Source organism: Nerophis ophidion, linkage group LG14, assembly GCF_033978795.1.
Source record: "Nerophis ophidion isolate RoL-2023_Sa linkage group LG14, RoL_Noph_v1.0, whole genome shotgun sequence".
Taxonomy (NCBI): Eukaryota; Metazoa; Chordata; class Actinopteri; order Syngnathiformes; family Syngnathidae; genus Nerophis; species Nerophis ophidion.
This window is the reverse complement of record NC_084624.1, coordinates 34,441,290-34,462,122: the sequence shown is the minus strand read 5'-3', so window position 1 is coordinate 34,462,122 and position 20,833 is coordinate 34,441,290. Positions and strand designations below refer to the sequence as shown.

General features: G+C 37.4%; 1 protein-coding gene across 4 annotated transcripts; it reads right to left on the bottom strand.

Moving 5' to 3' along the window:
• Window positions 1–444: 444 nt before the first annotated feature.
• On the bottom strand, window positions 445–17,825 carry LOC133568522 (serine/arginine-rich splicing factor 11-like). Of its 4 annotated transcripts, XM_061920504.1 has the most exons (12): window positions 17,511–17,824; window positions 14,695–14,828; window positions 11,188–11,306; window positions 11,034–11,114; window positions 4,472–4,509; window positions 4,264–4,397; window positions 4,125–4,194; window positions 3,931–4,050; window positions 1,513–1,602; window positions 1,337–1,420; window positions 1,111–1,267; window positions 445–971 (listed from the first exon to the last, which is right to left on the bottom strand). In XM_061920504.1, exons 1-12 carry the CDS (start codon window positions 17,630–17,632, stop codon window positions 795–797), a joined length of 1,326 nt encoding a protein of 441 aa, XP_061776488.1. In that variant the 5' UTR covers window positions 17,633–17,824; the 3' UTR covers window positions 445–794. The 4 variants fall into 4 exon arrangements, with proteins under 4 accessions (XP_061776488.1, XP_061776487.1, XP_061776489.1 ...); XM_061920503.1 differs by having other exon boundaries at window positions 4,125–4,397; window positions 17,511–17,825; XM_061920505.1 differs by lacking the exon at window positions 17,511–17,824 and having other exon boundaries at window positions 11,188–12,464.
• Window positions 17,826–20,833: the final 3,008 nt, after the last annotated feature.

The window sequence follows — 20,833 nt, the reverse complement described above, 5'->3', positions numbered from 1 at the left end:
GGATCTATATGGTTAGAAAACAAAATTTGCGACGGGTATATTGGCCAGAGGGCTTCACAGTGGCAGAGGTGTTAGTGCGTCTGCCTCACAATACAAATGTCCTGAGTAGTCAGGGTTCAATCCCGGGCTCGGGATCTTTCTGTGTAGAGTTTGCATGTCCTCCCCGTGAATGCGTGGCTTCCCTCCGGGTACTCCGGCTTCCTCCCACTTAAAAAGACATGCACCTGGGGATAGGTTGATTGGCAACACTAAATTGGTCCTAGTGTGTGAATGTTGTCTATGTATTGACCCTGCAATGAGGTGGCGACTTGTCCAGGGTGTACACCGCCTTCCGCTTGATTGTAGCTGACATAGGCACCTGCACCCTTTGCGACCCCAAAGGGAATAAGCGGTGACTAATGGATGGATGTTGGTCAGAGGGAAATATGTCAAAAAAGACCAACATACACCAAATTGGTTTTATTATATATATAAAAAAAAAAAACTAATAAAACAAAGCGTTCCTAATAACGAGCTAAATGACAACTGTTCCAAAAAGCAACAATTACATAACCCTACAAAAAGGAAACAATGTGAGGTGACTGAATAAAGCAACAAACATAAGCTCCAGTTTCACACTTGGGTATAAGAGGGACAAAGTATCCATGGGCTTAATGTGACGTGTGTAAAGTAGCAATTCACCACAGGAGAGTGTACCAGACGAAACTTTAAATCACATGAATTCACATTTTTGATTAGACGTTCATTTTGTTTGGATGGAAAGAGCCCAGCGCTGATCAGGGAGGACAAATTGCTCAGTCGCTCACGTCCATGTCGTCATGAGTGTCGTCGTCGTCGCCGTTGGCCTGCTGCGAGTCACCGTTGTCGTCTGCAAAATTAGGCGACAATGCAGAGTAGTCGGAATCCTTCCTTTCTTGGCGCTCCTTCTCACTGTCGTAGCCTTGCTCTTCTTCATCGTAATCCCTGGTAATCTGTGGCAGGATGTCATTGCTCTTTATTATTTGGACTGCTTTTATGTCCCAACAATAATCCACAAAGTTATCATTAACAATATTCAATTATTTATAAAGTTGGATTTAGCTCTGAGCCTCATCCTTTCATATTTTCCACCTTTATGTCTCCTTTGTCTCCCACGTCTGACTTCCTCTCTCGCTCTTTGTCTCTGCTTCTCTTCTTCTTGCTGGTAGAACGTTCTCGTTCTTCTCGTCCTCGTTCTTTTTCACTGCGTCGTTCTCTCTCCCGGTCTCTCTTCTTGTCCTTCTTGTGCCTGCATGGCAACAACAAAACATGAAAAAAATCTGCATATCGAAGAAGAGCAAACGAGAGATTGTCTCACCTGCGAGGCGACGGCGACCTGGAGCTCCTCCTCTTGGGAGACTTCTTCGGAGATCGGCTGCCGCTGCGGCTTCTCCTGCGTCTCCTTCAGCGGCATCACAGGACAAAGAAGGAGGAGGGTCTTAAGCGTGACAGTGAGGAAGAGTTTTTCCACAGAGTGACGAGAAGTTAACTCACCGGCTCACACTGCGAGACCTGCGAGTGGTGCTGTAACTCTTAGGCGGGGTTTTGGACCGCCGCCTCCCAACGTCCTCCTTTTTACGATCTCTGCTGGGCAACATTTAATGTCAGCTTCATTCAAAACAACACATTGTCGCGCCTTAGGCTGAGGAGCATAACGGTACGAGAAGACCTCATGACTTCTTGTTTATCAGGATCTTCCGAAAGGGGTTTCAGAAAGTGGAGTTAGCACTAGGGTTGTATGGTATACCGGCACTAGTATAGTATCGCAGTACTAATGAATCAAAACTGTACTACACTCTGAAAAGTACCGTATGTGTGTGTGTCTGTGTATATATATATATATATATATATATATATATATATATATATATGTAGGTGTGGGAAAAAAATCACAAGACTACTTCATCTCTACAGATCTGTTTCATGAGGGGTTCCCTCAATCATCAGATTTTAAAATCTCCTGATGATTGAGGGAACCCCTCATGAAACAGATCTGTAGAGATGAAGTAGTCTTGTGATTTTTTTCCCACACCTACATATTGCGCTCTACCACGGTATCGAGCACTATTCTCCGGATAATCCAATCAAGACATATATATATATATATATATATATATATATATATATATATATATATATATATTTTGTGACATTGCTGGTTTTACAAGCAGAGGAGCATGTTCTGCAGCGCACAATCACGGCATACTTACAGTGTGTAGAAAGAAAAGGGAGAATGGGCGCAATTTGGTTTAAAAACTAATGGTAAAAGGTGAAGTTGTAACACTAACGCCCACAGGAAGAGATGCTTTAAGACATAGTTAGCTAGCTAGCGGCTTATGTCCATCAGCAATCAGCAGTGTTTTAGCTACTTCCATCCATCCATTTTCTACCGCTTATTTCCTTTCGGGGTCGCGGGGGGCGCTGGCGCCTATCTCAGCTACAATCGGGCGGAAGGCAGGGTACACCCTGGACAAGTCGTCATCTCATCGCAGGGCCTACACAGACAGACAGACAACATTCACACTCACATTCACACACTAGGGCCAATTTAGTGTTGCCAATCAACCTTCTAAATCACTAATCCTTGCCTCCATGGCAACAAAGTGGGTTTCTTACAAGTATCATCCCTGCAGAACGAGGAATAGCTAAGCATGCTCCACTACACACCGGCATCACCATGTGAACAAATGCCATGGGTGGATCCACACCTGACATCCACTGTAATGTTACTAAGTACAAGAGTGTCTCTAGTCGATACTAGTATGATTACATTAATACTTTTTTCTTTCTTTCTAAAAATTCATATTATGTTCATAAACTCAGGAAATATGTCCCTGGACACATGAGAACTTAAACTATGACCAATGTATGACCCTATAACTACTTGGTATCAGATCGATACCTAAATTTGTGGTATCATCCAAAAATAATGTAAAGCATCCAAACTACAGAAGAATAAGTGATTATTACATTTTAACAGACGCGTAGATAGGACATATTAAAAGAGAAAGCAAGAATATATTAAAAGTAAATGAACAAGCAGATTAATAATAAATTTTCTACCACTTGTCCTTGATAATTTTGACAAAATAGAATGAGAAATGACACAATATGTTACTGCTTACATCAGCAGACTAATTAGGAGCCTTTGTTTGTTTACTTACTACTGTCCTGCATGTTAACTATTTTATTTAAGGACAAAATTGTTCTTTGACTGCAATAAGAAATATTTGTTTAATGTACCGTAACATTATTTGTTAAAGCCAATTATGTCATTTTTTTGGTCCCCTTTATTTAGAAAAATATTGAAATACCGTATTTTTCAGATTATAAATCACTCTGGAGTATAAATCGCACCGACCAAAAATGCATTAGAAAGAAAAAAACGTATAAGTCGCACCAGAGTATAAGTTGCATTTTCTGGGGAAATTTATTTGATAAAATCCAACACCAAGAATAGACATTTGAAAGGCAATTTAAAATACATAAAGAATATTGAACAAAAGGGTGAATAAGTGTACGTTATATGACGCATAAATAACCACCTAAGAAAGTGCCTGGTTTGTTAATGTAACATATTATGGTAAGAGTCATTCAAATACCTATAACATATAGAACATGCTATACGTTTACTAAAAAAATCTGTCACTTCGAATCGCTAAATGTGATGAAATCTTCTTCCTGTGTAATTTCTAAACAACTCTGCCAACTCCATAGGTAGACAATGCGCCGCTTCTGCTTCTATAATTTTACGGTAACGTGTTAGTAATTTCACACATAAGTCGCTCCAGTGTATAAGTCGCACCCCCGGCCTAACTATGGAAAAAACTGCGACTTATAATTAGAAAATACAGTACATTTTGGTACCGGTACTAAAATATTTGTATCGCGACAACCCTAATTAGCACCCACCTGGATCTGCTTCTGGAGCGCCTGCTTCGGTCTCGGGAGCGGCTCCGCCTCCTGCGTGGGCTTTTGGAGCGCCGCCTGTTTCTTGAAATGGAGCGTCGTCTCGACCTGCTCCCACTTCGCCTGCAACATCACAACTTAACTTCTGCACGTCCAGACAGACCCATGACCTGTGCAGCCGTCTGCCTGATCATTACCTGCGTCTGGACCTGGATCTGGACCTCCTCCTCCTTGACCTGGAGCGAGAGCGCTTTTTCCTGCTGTCACCTGGCAGACATGATGGGGATGAGTCCAACTTTTGACTTACACAAACAACACAGAGCGCAGTAAACTTACTTCCCGGTTCTATAGCGGCAGATATGAGCGACTGCGCCTCTCGGACTCTCTTCATGGCTTCCTCCATTTCCTTGTTGGCGGCATCGGCTTTGAGACCGGCGCTGAGGTTCAGGCCTGCTGCCAGAGGGTTGAGTCTACACACACAAAGAGACGAGGATTGTCTGACTTAATTCTCTGACAACCCAGGAGCGCCTTCTAGTCAACTTACTGAGGATCCGTCATGAGCTTCAGCAGTTGATCAGCCGCCTGTAAGAAAAAAAGGGTTGAAAGTTTGGTTTGCCAGGAATAGAGGGTGAAAAGAAGATATGAATATGACACACATGGCATGCAAATAAGCCCCCTTGTGGCTGTGTACATCATAAGGAATGACATCATGGCTGCAATGAGCTTCTAAGTGTAGCGTGACATGATCTCATCTTCAGGTAGGTCTGCACCATTTTTACATTTTTTAGACCAACTCAAGTTTTTTTTGTGCACACTAAAATTATTTCTTATAAATCAATGTTTTTCTCCTCTTGCATTAGAATACTCTTTCCTTCTCATCAGGGAAACTAAACCCAAAAAAAGTTAAGTTTGCAATAATGGGCCACAGAGATTAGGGGCCTCAAAAACAGACGTATGTTGTATGACCCGGAAAACGAGAGATTTGTGAAAGAAATTATTTGAAAAAAGGTTGCTTTGTATCTATTAGATTAGTGAGAGGAATCATACACTTTGTATGTTTATATACATATACAGTTAGACCCAGAAATATTTGGACAATGACACAATGTTCATGATTTGGGCTCTGCATAAACACCACATTGGATTTGAAATGAAACAACTACAACAGATTTGAAGTGCAGACATTAAGGTTAAATTCATGGGGTTGAACAAAAATATATGATTAAACATGTTGGAATTGTAGCTATTTTTATTTAAATGCTCTTAATTTTAGGGCTCAAAAGTAATTGGACAAATGAACTCCACCTGAAGTAAAATGCATGCGCTGCCCAGCCCTATAAAAACACACTAGTTTTGAGCTGGCTGTTCAAGAAGTATTGCCTGATGTGAACAGAATGGGTGATGCAACAGGACAATGACCCGTAAAAGTAAATCAACCACAGGATGGCTTAAATAATAGTAAATGCGCATTCTGGATTCCTGACTTCAACCCGACTGAGATGCTGTGCCATGACCTCAAGAGAGCGATTCACACCAGTCATCCAAAGACTATTGCTGAACTGAAACACTTTTGTAAAGCGGAATTGTCCAAAACTCCTCCAGACCAAGGCTGATCTGCAATTACAGTGGATGTTTGGTTGAGGTTATTGCCAAAAAAGGCTCAACCAGTAATTAAATCCAAAGGTTTACATACTTTTTCCACCCTGCACTGCGAAGTGTTCAATAAAAAATGAAAACATATATTTTTTGTGCAGTTCTAATTTAAGCATACTGTTTGTCTATTGTTGTGACTTAGATGAAGAGCAGAACACATTTAATGTCCAATTTATGCAGAAATCCAAATAATCCCAAAGGGTTCACATACTTTTTCTTGCAATTTAACATATATACACGTAAGTATATAAAAACATACATACATACATATGAACATATACCGTTTTTTGGACTAGAAGTCACAGTTTTTTTTCAGTTTGGCCAGGGGTGCGACTTATACTCAGGAGCGACTTATGTGTGAAATTATTAACCCATTACCGTAAAATATCAATTAATATTATTTAGCTCATTCACGTAAGAGACTAGACGTTTAAGATTTCATTGGATTTAGCGATTAGGAGTGACAGATTGACCATAATATGTTACGTTAACATACCAGGCACGTTCTCAGTTGGTTATTTATGCGTCATATAACGTACACTTATTCAGCCTGTTGTTCACTATTCATTTATTTATTTTAAATTGCCTTTCAAATGTTGATTCTTGGTGTTGGGTTTTATCAAATAAATTTCCCCAAAAAATGCGACTTATACTCTAGTGCGACTTATATATGTTTTTTCCCTTCTTTATTATGCATTTTCGGCAGGTGAGACTTATACTCCGGAAAATACGGTACACATATATACATGTTTTTATGAATACATTTTATATATATATATATATATAAAATAAATGGGTTGTACTTGTATAGCGCTTTTCTACCTTCCAAGACACTTCACCCTTGCTCCTAATGGGTTCTGGTTAGCGCCTTGCATGGCAGCTCCCTCCATCAGTGTGTGAATGTGTGTGATTGGGTAAATGTGGAAGTAGTGTCAAAGCACTTTCAGTACCTTGAAGGTGTATATATATATATCCCATCCATCCATTTTCTACCGCTTATTCCCTTTTGGGGTCGCTGGCGCCTATCTCAGCTACAATCGGGCGGAAGGCGTATATATATATATATATATATATATATATATATATATATATATATATATTTGGGCTGCAACAAGTAATCGATTTCATCGACTATAAAAATAGTTGGCGATTATTTTAGTCATCGATTCGTTGGATGCATGCAGTGCGCATGCGCTGAGGCTCTTTTTTTTTCTTTCCCTTTCGTTCTTTCCTAAACCTTTATTTAGGAACTGCAACATTTTAAAAAAGCTGAGAAACAATATTCAAAACAAGTCCAAAAAAGTAAAAAACAGCGCCAGGGCGGCGGCAGTAAGCCAGCTAATGATGTGTCATGTGCAGCTCACGTGACCAAGCCGTATTCTTTGTCTGGAAACATTCGTAAAATGGCGGAGGAAAATAGGAGCGATAGTGTAAGTGCAATGGAGAAAGGTCTATGACCTAAGTTGTCAAAAGTGTGGGAATGCTTCACCCTAAACACTGCAAAAAAGACCGTTTCCTGCAAAACGTGCAGCATCGACCTCGCGTGGCATGGAAGTACGACATCGCTTCGGGAGCAGCTTAAGAGGAAGCATGTTGGATCCATGGATGAAGGAAAAAAAACTCACGGTACGTAACTTTTTAAGTCCATAGTCAGAGTACATTGATCCGATGTGTCCGTCTTTGTGTGTTTTTAATATGTTGTTAACGAGGAGATTATTTTAAGGCAATAAACGGACAGAAATATCTCAGGTTGGTTTCATAATGGATCAATGTAGCCGGACCCAATAAAGCTATATAATATTTGAGTGACGCTTTAGTAATATAAACGTTATGAAGTTGCTGGAATATTTCATGCTATTATTCACAGGCAGCCTAAAATTAATTCTTTATTATTCATAACAGAAACGTGTACAATATCTGATCCAGTTCCGATCTGATGAGTTACATTTCTATGTTATTATTGTTGTATGCTGCATCCCCAATGTCCATTTATTTAATTTAGCTTTTTTTTAATGTGGTGGTGTAATTAGATAGATAGATAGATAGATAGATAGATAGATAGATAGATAGATAGATAGATGATTACTTTTATTGATTCCCTCAGGGAGAGAGTCCTTAGGAACATTTAAATTCCAGCAGCAGTGTACAGAATTGAGATCGAATTTAAAAAGTAAATAACGGGGGTTTAAATGAAAAAAAAAAGAAAATATTACAATAAGAATAAAAATAAAAAAGCAACATATGAATGAAAATATAACAGTAAAAATATCAATATAACCAGAAAAACTAAGCAGCAGTGACCATGATACGAAAAAATGTGCCTTTTACATCAGAAATTATTAAATAAATCAACTAAGTATGTATTGGGTTACATGTAAATGTTGCTAGTATGTACATTCATGATATGGTTTCTCTCATTTCAGAAAGAAACAAGCCAGCATTAGAGACTTGGTCCAAAGGAAGGTGTGCACACCACGGCAAGTGGCTGCACTGACTGATAGTGTCCTAAATATGTTGGTAACTGACATGAGGCCACTATCAATGGTGGAGGATGACGGTTTCAGAAAAATGATTTACGTCCTCAACCCTGGTTGCAGTCTTCCCTAAAGGACTCATTTTACAAAACTGATGGAAAGGAAGTATGAGCAAAAATTTCAAGCTGTGTAAACTGACATTAAAGCCACCCAGTGCAAAATTGTTCTGTGTAGCCACCTTGGCAATACATGCCCCTACATTGGAGACGAATGGAACATGAAGTCAATCTGCCTTACGACCATGCTACTAGAGGAAAGACATTCAGCATCCAACATTGCAGAATGGTTGAAATAGGTAGTAGGCAGGTTTGAAATTCCCCTAAGCAAAATTATTGCTATTGTGCATGACAATGGTGCACTTTATAAAAAAAAAAATAAAAAAAAAACTTTTTTCTAACACTTGCCTTATTAGGTTTGGCAATTCGAAAGGACATGGTGCCAGTATGCGGTTTTTTAAAATAAAGTATTGGAAAGGATATAAATGTAGTTTGTCTTTTTTATCCGATTATTAATCGATTAATCGAAGCAATAATTGACAGTAAAATTAATCATTAGTTGCAGCCCTAATATATATTTATATATATACACACACACACATAAATATAAATACATGCCTATATATACGCATATATACATACATGTATGTGTGTAATGTAATTAAATAAGCATGTAAATAAATTTGATATCGAAATCACTACACTAACTTCAGTTATTTTTTTAATATTATTTACTACAACTGTGACTGCTGTCTCAGAGTGATCTGTGTGATCACAGGTACACAGCTGTTTTTACACTTAGCCCAGCAAAGCATTTTTTTGTGATTATGCTAGCCTTTTTGGGCCATTAGAGTTACCTGAAGGGTGCATTTGGGATGCTGTTGGGTTCCATATTGGTGCAAACGGCTAGTATTTTTTTGGATCCCGAAACAATACTTAGTATGCAGTGTTGGGCAGTAGCGAAGCTATGTAGCATAACTACATTCCCGGTAGCTTGGCAGTAACTTCGCTAATTTCTGAACCAGGAGCCAATACGCTATTTTATGGACGCGCGCGCACACCTGCTCCTTGGTATCTGACACATTACAACTGTTAGCGATATTTCAGTTAGGCTCACGCGTTTCTGCGATGGCAAATAACAGACAATTCGTACTTTAATTGGGTAGATTTGGGTTAATGAAGTTTTTTTCTTGCTATTATATGTTGTATATTTTTTATATGAGATTTTCATTTCATGTTATCGTTTATCATTACGCCCCAAAATGGAATTTATTTCACCCTTTTAATGAATACTGTGTTTATTTCTGTAGGTCTTGCCCCTCTACTGTAACCAAATATAATTATTTTAGTGTTACTGAGATTTCAGAATAGTCTATTTTTGTCAAACCATCTCTTTAACTTGGTAATGTCATCTGTGACTATTCAACTTTTATGTGTTCGCTCCTAAAACAAAAACGCAGTTGTGTCGCCTGAAAATATGACTAACTTAAGTCCTTTGCAATTATACAAATTTTGTTTATATAGAGAATGAACTATTTTGGTTCCATTATTGATCTTTAAGGATCGCTGCAAGATATATTTAGTGCTTAGGCCGTGTGTTCGCCTAGCTAGATTGATGTATTGCTAACCGATTGTTAGGTAACTTCTTACCCAGTTCAAGATCAACCCTCTGATGCAATACCGTTCTAATTCGTTGATCACTATATTATGATTGTGTCAAATGATTTTGTTAGATCCTTAAAACACTGCAGCCGCACATGGTTTACCATCTATTGCATTGGTAAACTCTCCCGTTATTTCGATTAATACCATCAATGTTGGCTCTGTATCCCCATCTGCGAGTGTTCCTCTTTTATTAATTAATTTGTCCAATCTATTAAATCATTTTTCAATGTTTTTAAACAATGTGTAAGGAAGGAAACCTCCCTTTATTTTCTAAACGGTTTCCAGTCTTTTATATCAATACAACTTTTTCTACTCTCAATTCATTTTGGAACATGCATGTTTAAAATGATAAGTTGTTGATATACGTTTAAGATTCAGCAATCTCGTTAATAACACTTTTTATTGTTTCCATACCAATTCCGTTACTATCAGCTGAGGTCTTGTATTGACATTTATTTGCAGTTTTGAGTATTTCCTCTTCAGTTTCATCTGTAAGGAAAATCGAGTTGGGATTTCGGTTTATGGTATCAATCAAGTCCTCAAATGACATATGATCTGGAATATTTTCCTTTAGTTTTGGTCTGATATTTACAAAGTAGTTATTAGTTTTCAACTATTTTGTTCATATTGTCATTTTCATGTTTGCATCTGAAAGATATTGAGGGTAATCCTTACTACCATGTTTAAGACAATTTAGGATGCCCCATGTTGCTCTCATGTTTTTGTTCCTGTCTTATAAATGAGTAATATTTTCTACATGTTTGTAAGATGCTGGTTAGCTTGTTCTTATACTCTCTGAACATATATTATATGCCTCTATAAACATTTGTGTTATAAATGTTCTATACAATGTATTTCTGTTACAAGCATTTTTAAGTCCCTTCATCATCCATGGTTGATTGTTCTTTTGCTTGTTAGCAAGTTGTTTCCATGGACAATGTTTGTCATTAAGTATAATGAAATGATTTTTAAAAAGTATGTTTACATCAGCTACATGATTGTCACTGTACTGTACTATGCAACAAACATGACCAGGTGCAAAAACCTAAGGCATTGAGTGACCGTTTTTTTCTTCCTAATTAAGGCGATGGACGAGGACAATAAAACACAACATACTAAGTCAAAATCCCGTTCATTCGATTATCCTCACAGGCCTATAGGCAACAAACTCCACCTTTACTGCGGATTAGATGTATTTACTGTGCAGTTTGGGGCAATGGAGTTCAAATTTACTGACATACACCTATTAAGTTTTCACCTGAGGATTCATGTTGGGTCCAGGGAATCCAAATGCTGCCATCGCATCCATGTTCAGACCAGCAAACGGGTTTCCTCCCATCTAAAAGAGAACAATAAGTTTGACTCAACTCGTCGCCTTTCGGCCGTGCGATTCCCAGCAAACAGGATCTTACAGCTGGGTTAGGAAGGGGGTTGGGTGTGGGTAGAAGTCCTCCTCCAGGTAGGATCCCCGCAACGCTGTTTGCCGGCACTAGCAGCGGCGACAAAGCTTTGGCCTCATCTGGGATGACGCCTGCACGGGAACACAAACCAGCATTAGTACGGGAGCACCACCTTTTTCTGTGTGTCAGCATGTCCAAGCAACGTCTTCAATAAAAGTGCCTTCAAAGTGGGGTGTTGTTACCTTCTAGATGTACAGACTTTGCCTGAATTCAACACATCATGTTTGCAGTGACACAACTAAAGCTGGCATACATCACACTAGTCCAATGAACACTGCCAAGAATGTATCACCTGAACGTGTTTGCTAAGTCATGAACCAAACGTGAGCAAGCCCAGCTCTTCTCCAATTGGCTGTGAGTTTCATTTAGATGTTTACTGAAACAAGCGACTCACTCACGGCGGCTTCGCTACTAAAAAGCACACACAGAGAAAAATCGGAGATACAAACAAGAGAGAATTTTAGGGTGTTTGCCAAGAAGTCTACACAATGTCTTTTTGCTGAAATGAAACAAGAAAAACATGACAGTCAGATAATCCACATGACCCTGCAGTAACATCCTTACCTGTCAATCAGTGCAGTCCCATTAAGTCAGGCTGCAGCTCTAACATATATTGTCATTTCACTGCAGCTCATTTAAGTGCCTGCATGTTTCTCATGTTAAGTATATATTTCAAAAAATATCATCTAAAATAAAACAAAACGTGGTTAGTGGGAAAACAGGTGACACACTCTAAATCTACTAGTTGCTGCTTTAAGACAAGATTCATTGTTTCCAGGTTATATAAGGTTCATTGAACACAAGTTTTACATAATGAGAAGAATCTCTTGTCACCCCAAATGAATGTAGGTCTGGGTTCTTGTTTAGCTATTCCAAAATGACATTTGATTATTTAAATGTACGATTTGGGGCTAAAATGTCAACTTCCTCTTCAGTTTTGTGACTAAAGTGAGCATGAACAAATTCCCCCAACTCGAAAATATGTCCCTGCTTACCACCAGTGAACAGTGGCGTTACAGTTAATACACTGCCCCCTTCACATTTCCCCTTACTATAACAGACAGACATTGTGGACACACACACACACATGACAACATGTAAACAAAAAAAGAGCACACTGGAGAGAGAGAGAGAGAGAAAGAAAATGGCTGCAGGAGACAAATAAAGTTGGGTGGTATTTTCTGCAGGACCTTTTCAGTCTACGGGACTGGCTGAGCCAGGAAAAACAACTGTAAAACACAACAACAAAAGAAGACCACTGTTAAATGTTAGAAAGTGTACCAACATCGATAAGTCGGCCGGGCATCTCAGACAACTTCAGTGCAGTCTGACCATTACGTTAACTTGTCTCGTTTAACCTGTTTGTAATCTAGACAAAGATCACCATGTAAGTCTTCTCACAGCTGAAACTCAAGAGAGTTTGTATATTTACAAAAAGTCACTGTACATATTTTAACAACATAAATAGAAGACTGATTTGGTTGTTTAGTTTATTGCTGGGGTGCACTCACTCTGGGATAATTATCCTATACTATGCATACACGGTTAAAATAAGTGGAGATTAGAAATAGTAAAATGAAGTTAAGAATAAAAAGCAATATATTGCAAGAATAGAATTCATTATTTTATCTGATGAAAGATTAAAATAGAGGGGACTACAAATACTAAAATTATGTAGAAAAAATTATATTACAAGAATAAAAGCATATTTTTTTAGGGAAAAAATATTTTTCACTTAATATATAATTGCTTCAATTTCCATGAGTGTCAATGTAGTGGTTTATATTAACCTAGTAATTATAGAAAAATACTTTAATCTAAATACTTGTGAAAAGATGTACCAAGCTTACACTAGTCAAACCAATCAGGCTTTAGGTGTCAAGAGTGACATGATTTGCTCTTTTTAATTTACATATGTGCATATAAAATGACAATAGAAGAAACCTTAAACGTGTGGTACTCTAACCAATGAGTCATGTAACCTAAATGTCTAGACGAGAGTGCTTTCTTATCAGACGGAAATGTCAATTTAAAGAAGAGAAAGCAAAGACAAAGGCATAAGAAAAATGGGCGGGACTTGAATGCTTCCTGGCTTTTGCCAATGTTTACAGTCCCCTGTTGGCGGGCAGAGGACCACTTTCAGCCATCAACCCGGGGGCTGCTTTTGCCTTCTTCACTACAAAACCACACACACACTCGCGCAAAAAACACACACACATGCATACACAGATGACAGAGAGAAGTTTAACAGAGGATAGTCCGGTATGGATGAGAACTTCAATAAAATGATTACTGTAATATATAGCTCAGCATCCCCAGTTTAAATTGTTTCAACTTATATATATGCAGATTTTAATTTCCTGAGGTTATGTTTTTCAATCTAAAGTTAGGGACACACAAACATAAAATTGCATTGTCACAGTATGGCTGTGTAATATAGATAAAATATAACAAATGATTTTCATTTGGCTGAGTACAATATATATGTTTAATACTATAATTATATTGTGATAATGCATGTTAATGACACATTCTGAGTCCCGCAAATTTGATGGCAACAAGCAAACGAACACTGCAATGTAACATTCTGCTAGCGGCTAATTTGCCTCCACTTCTAAATCAGTAATCCTCGCCTCTATGGCGACGACAACATTTATTTTCTTGAAAGTGTCATCTCCAGATGACAAGCAATGGCTAAATATGCTTCGCTAAACATCGTAGGAAGTTATGCTAACTGAGCCAAGCTAGAGCTTTTGACGTAAACAAAAAAAAATTGAGGAAATGGGTCCCAGGACAAAAGGTGGAATTAACAGGCAAAAACCAAAGGATTTAAATCAGAGCCAATTTAAGGATATAATTTTAAATATGTCATTTCTATCATTACACAGCCATGCTGTGTTTTTTTTGTAAGATTATAATTGTAATCAAAATTGTAGTCATTAAATGATCTTTAACAAAGTATGTATCAGTATCAACATTGGTATTATCAAGACTGCCCGGTAACTACTTAGTATTAGCTCAATACCCAAATTTGTAGTATCTCCTAAAACTAAAGTATTCAACAAAAGAATAGGTGTTTGTTACATTTTAACTGAGGTGTAGATAAAACAATGTTACAACAGAAAGTAACCAGAAATTAACAGTAAATTAGCAAGTAATTTATAAAACCTTTGACAAATATACAACTTGGAATTATGCTATGTGTTACCGCATATGCCAGCAGTCAATTTAAACTAAACAAACTGCCTTTCTTAACAGTTTTGAAATGCTTCTATGATCATTTATATGGCAAACATATAGTGATGTGTAACAACATCGGAGGAGGCTACTATCCATTTGTATATATTTACAAATCCAGATATTAACAACATACATTTTAGATCATATCGCCTATCCCTATGTCAGAGTATACCGAACAAATCTGTTCAATCACATGCAGGTTTTAATGAGGAGACAAACCGTCAGCAAATGGGACCACGATCAGTGCTCGGTCCACAAAAAGAGTGTTTGTCAGATGTTGGGACACGCCAACAGATTCTGGCTCCTGGAACTTCACAAAACACACCCGTGACGTCACGGACATGGGGGAATCACTGAGGAAAAAGGAAGAATATTTGATTAAATCACAGGACATAGTAAAATATTGGCCTTTTCAATTTAAAAGTTGAAATGCACACTTGTTTATTAGAAACCAAGCAATACGTACATTGATTTGGGAGCAATAATTGATTGTAAATTATCATAGAAACCTCATGCCAGACACATTAAAACAAAAATCTCCAAAAGCCACTCAATTATAAACTAATAAGCAGAATTATACCTCAATGAAAATGCACTCCGTACTCTACATGGCACCTTACTGCACCTGTACTCCCATACCTCACGTATTGTTTTGAAGTATGGGTGAATACTTACATCACAATTAAATCCTCTGATCATATTACAGAAAAGAGCAGTGTGGATCATTCACAATGTTGTTTTTTTAAAACATACTGATAATCTGTTTATGCAATCAACGTTGCTCAAATTTGATGATCTTGTTAAATATAATACATCAATAATCTTATATAGAGCATTTAACAAATTATTGCTGCTTAATCTACAGCGTTTTTTAAAAACACGAGTGCACACGTTTTTGTGTGTCTGTATGTGCAGTAAAACTATGGAACAAAATGGTATTACAACACAAGCAATGCCAAACTGTTAATCGATTTTAACTATTATACGAACATTGGGTCTGGTTCAAATATAGAGATGAGGGTCTTTAATTTGACCTGCCGTTGTACTTTGTCTCAAAGTGTTACCATGTGCTCAATGTTTCCTTACCATTGTTGCCATGATGTGTATTACAATTGTTGGTATTTTGTCTATTACCATTGTTGGTATTTACATTCCTCCTATGTCGTTGATACAAATAATTGTTACAGTGTAATAATTATTGGTACCCGTGGTAATGCCACCATGATACAATTCGTATTATAATCCTTAAACAAAGTAACAGTGAAACTAGGGCTGGGCGAAAGATCGATATCAGGTATAAATCGCGGGTTTGTCTCCGTGCGAAATAGAAAATGACTATATCGTAATATTAGAGTAGACGTTCTCACGCAGTTGTTTTTAGCTGCGGGCATTACACTACAGGTTCTCCTCGCTCTTTCCTGTATCTCCTTCTCACAGACAAGCAGAAGCACCTTCTTACATACGTCACATACTGTCACGTCATACGTCACATACGTACAAGCCCTCGCCCAGTGGCTAATGTTAGCTGTGATGCTAGCGGGTTGTTGCGAGAGAAAGAAGGTGCAAATCTCGTAACAAATGAAGGAAGAATTAATTCCCAAGAAAAAACGCACGGGGCCCATCGTCTGGCGGTGGTTCGGCTTCAAGCGAGAATATTTCGAATAGACAACTTTAATTTGTCAAGTGTGGGGCACACGCGTTGCTACCAAAAGTAGCATTACTGCTAATATGTAGCATCATTTGAAAAGTCACCTGCTAATAACTTTAATAAATACAGTTTTGGTAAATTGACTTAGTTGTGATTTCTTTCTCTGCATGAAAGTTTAAAAGTAGCATATATTAGTGCAGTATGAACAAGAATGTTTTAATGTAGACACATAGAATCACCATACTGCTGTGATTATATGTATCCAGTGTTCATTCAAGGCTAAGGCAAACTACGGAGAAATATATTTTATATCGCGATATGGCCTAAAAATACTGCGGTGATGTTGTAAGCATTTCACCAATCTCGCGCACTTTGCAAATGATACATCATTTCCATTTGCGCAAGCAATTTGCATATCGCAAGACGAGATTCTGTGGATGGTTTAGTCAGTAACCCTACATTATTATATTTTATAAATAGTAAACCAAGTTGTGGTAGTAATTTAGTCAGTAATTTAGTCGTGGATGTACACTGTATAGTAGTTAGGGTTGGACTGATTTGAGGGCAATACTCAGTTATATTGTCCTGACTACAAATTAATAGATTTACATAAGTATTTAATAAATTATTTTGACACCAAAAACATGTATTTGCGCCCATTGATTTGCAAAATGTGCACCACACATTATTCAAATATATAGCTGGAAGCAATTCGCAAAAAGATTGGGCATTATACAAATTTGCAAAATGTTCACATTGGTATTGTGCCCACAACAGTATTAAAACAAGGCAATATCGCCCAGCCCTAAGTGAAACTATGTATTATTCACTGAATTGATAACTGGGGGTGGGATTAAATAAATTATCTTCTTCTCACCCCCTTTTGGGAAAAACTGAACCATCATGCTTACATACTGTATATCATTGTACTTTGTCATTGCCTGAAATAAATGAATGAATGTGTTTGTTTGTTTTAAGATGAAACAAACGTGCTTTGATTGCAGTGTTATTTTAGTAACACATTTGTTGACTCAATAGATACCTTAGTGATGTACATACTCGTATTTTGTATTTTTTTCTATTAACACTCATTGCAATTCTACCGTGCGTCTTTTGAATAAAAATATCCCATATATTCTTGCTACTCGTGATTGAATAGCTGTAGCACACGTTTAACATAAACAATTACATCGAAACGCAACAAACAAAAGTCGCCATTTCGAGCGCAGCCTTTAGCCAGGTTAGCCGAATCGTGCTTCCACTAGCTTTAGCACGTTAGGCCTTGTGTTGCGTTTGAAGCACATTTAACTAAAAAATTTAACAAAACGGTGAAAAAAAATGTATCATTCGTGGAATCTAGCTAATAATTAACAGCATATTGACTTACTCTGGTGGGAATAACTTGAGTTCTTCGATGGTTCCCAGGTAACCAAAAAGTGCTCTCATCTGCTCAGATGTTGTACTCGGCGACACATTAGTCACCTGGACTACCTTCGTCGTATAACTCATGTTTCCAACCAAAACCACAAGACTAGCGTCGAATCCTTGGTTTTAGTCAAACTTATAGTGAGATCTTGGGAGGGAAACGCCAAAGTTTTTTTTTTGTTGTTAGCGCGCTAGCTTGCTAATTTGTAGAACAACGGACTACCAGCGTCTCGCGGACATGTTGAGGAACTGAATGATGCGTTCCGGTTTATGTCGGGAAATCGGAATGAACAAACTGCTGGTGGGGAAATACGATTTGCAACGCCCACTGGGTGTCTATATTCTATTGCTGTGGCTTCCCCTTTTATATAAAATAATCTAAACCGGTTCAAATGTATCACCAACATATGACATCAGTTTGTCTTTAATATGCGTGTTCTTACGACATTTGATGTGTACTAGAACCAAGTCCAATGCATGTGGCTCACATCAACGACAACTTTCCCCTTAGTTACTGTATTGATTGTTACATTTAGGCATGTTATATTTTAGGATAAACGTTTTAGTTGTTAAAAACACTGTATGGCGTTGTGTGACGTCAGTGTTATTCTATATTCCGAGGTGAAGCGAACGCGCCATCAATAACACCAGTGTATGAGATTCAAAAATGGAGGATGGCTTTCACCATAAAACAGTGGTTCTCAACCTTTTTTCAGTGATGTACCCCCTGTGAACATTTTTTAAATTCAAGTACCCCCTAATCAGAGCAAAGCATTTTTTGTTGAAAAAAAATGAAGTAAAATACAGCACTATGTCATCAGTTTCTGATTTATTAAATTGTATAACAGTGCACAATATTGCTCATTTGTAGTGGTCTTTCTTGAACTATTTGAAAAAGATATAATAATAACTAAAAACTTGTTGAAAAATAAACTAAATAAATTGATTCAATTATAAATAAAGATTTCTACACATAGAAGTAATCATCAACTTAAAGCACCCTCTTTTGGGATTGTAAATAGAGATCCATCTGGATTCATGAACTTAATTCTAAAAATTTCTTCACAAAAAAAGAAATCTTTAACATCAATATTTATGGAACATGTCCACCAAAACATCTAGCTGTCAACACTGAATACTGCATTGTTGCATTTCTTTTCACAGTTTATGAAGTTACATTCATATTTTGTGGAAGTTTTATTCAATATATTTATAAAGGATTTTTGAATTGTTACTATTTTTAGAATATTAAAAAAAAAAATCTCACGTACCCCTTGGCATACCTTCAAGTACCCCCATTTGAGAACCACTGCCATAGATAACTTATGTGGGGATGCCGCTTCAACCGACAAGTTGACTGTTCTTTTTAAAGAAATGTGTGCTTCAGATAGTGTACAATATATATACAGTGGGGCAAAAAAGTATATAGTCAGCCACCGATTGTGCAAGTTCTCCCACTTAAAATGATTACAGAGGTCTGTAAATTCCATCATAGGAACACTTCAACTGTGAGAGACAGACGGTGAAAAAAAAATCCAGGAATTCACATTGTAGGAATTTTAAATAATTTATTTGTGAATTATGGTGGAAAATAAGTATTTGGTCACTTCAAACAAGGAAGATCTCTGGCTCTCACAGACCTGTAACTTCTTCTTTAAGAGGCTCTTCTGTCCTCCATTCGTTACCTGTATTAATGGCACTTGTTTGAACTTGTTATCTGTATAAAAGACACCTGTCCACAGCCTCAAACAGTCAGGCTCCAAACTCCACTATGGCCAAGACCAAAGAGCTGTCGAAGGACACCAGTAAAATAATTGTAGACCTGCACCAGACTGGGAAGAGTGAATCTACAATAGGCAAGCAGCTCGGTGTGAGAAAATCAACTGTGGGAGCAATTATCAGAAAATAGAAGACATACAAGACCACTGATAATCTCCCTCGATCTGGGGCTCCACGCAAGATCTCATCCCTTGGGGTCAAAATGATCATGAGAACGGTGAACAAATATCCCAGAACCACACGAGGAGACCTGGTGAATGACCTGCAGAGAGCTGGGACCAAAGTAACAAAGGTTACCATCAGTAACACACTACGCCGACAGGGAATCAAATCCTGCAGTGCCAGACGTGTCCCCCTGCTTAAGCCAGTGCATGTCCAGGCCCGTCTGAAGTTTGCCAGAGAGCACATGGATGATACAGCAGAGGATTGGGAGAATGTCATGTGGTCAGATGAAACCAAAATAGAACTTTTTGGTATAAACTCAACTTGTCGTGTTTGGAGGAAGAAGAATACTGAGTTGCATCCCAAGAACACCATACCTACTGTGAAGCATGGGGGTGGAAACATCATGCTTTGGGGCTGTTTTTTTGCTAAGGGGAGAGGACGATTGATCCGTGTTAAGGAAAGAATGAATGGGGCCATGTATCGTGAGATTTTGAGCCAAAACCTTCCATCAGTGAGAGCTTTGAATGGTTGACCAAATACTTATTTTCCACCATAATTTACAAATAAACTCTTTAAAATTCCTATAATGTGAATTCCTGTTTATTTTTTCTCAGTTGAATTGTACCTATGATGAAAATTACAGACCTCTGTCATCATTTTAAGTGGGAGAACTTGCACAATCAGTGGCTGACTAAATACTTTTTTGCCCCACTGTATGTATTTATATATACATATACATATTTTCTATGTATATGTGTATATAAGTGTCTATAGATATATATATTTATATGTATGCGTATATATATATGCATATATGTATGTATATATGTATTGTATATATATATGTATGTATATATGTATAATATATATATGTTTATATATATATATATATATATGTACACGTATTAATATATATGTATGTATATTTTTTTTAATTTTATTTTAATCTTCTATTTTTTTCTCCCCCCCTCCCCCCCTTTGTTTACCTTTATCTCATCTTTTTTGTAAGGGGCGCTGGAAGCCGGCAGGCCCGTCAGCGATCCTGTTCTGTCTCCCTGTAATGTTTGTCTAAACTTGAATGGGATTGTGCTGAAAATTTTAATTTTCCTGAAGGAACTCTCCTGACGGAATAAATAAAGTACTATCTAATCTAATCTAATCTAATATGTATGTATATATAAATGTGCGTAAAAATGTGCATGTATATATATATATATACATATATCACAAGTACATTATATTACATATATATGTGTGTGTGTGTATATATATATATATATATATATATATATATATATATATATATATATATATATATATATATAATACAAAGGCTATGTC

Coding starts and splice junctions, on each gene's coding strand:
- LOC133568522 (XM_061920503.1), bottom strand. CDS start 17,632: ATGAGTTATACGACGAAGGTAGTCCAGGTGACTAATGTGTCGCCGAGT. Junction 4,510..11,033: donor GACCCAACATGAATCCTCAG/GTGAAAACTTAA, acceptor TTTTTCTTACAG/GCGGCTGATCAACTGCTGAA. Junction 1,603..3,930: donor CGCTCCAGAAGCAGATCCAG/GTGGGTGCTAAT, acceptor GTTGCCCAGCAG/AGATCGTAAAAAGGAGGACG.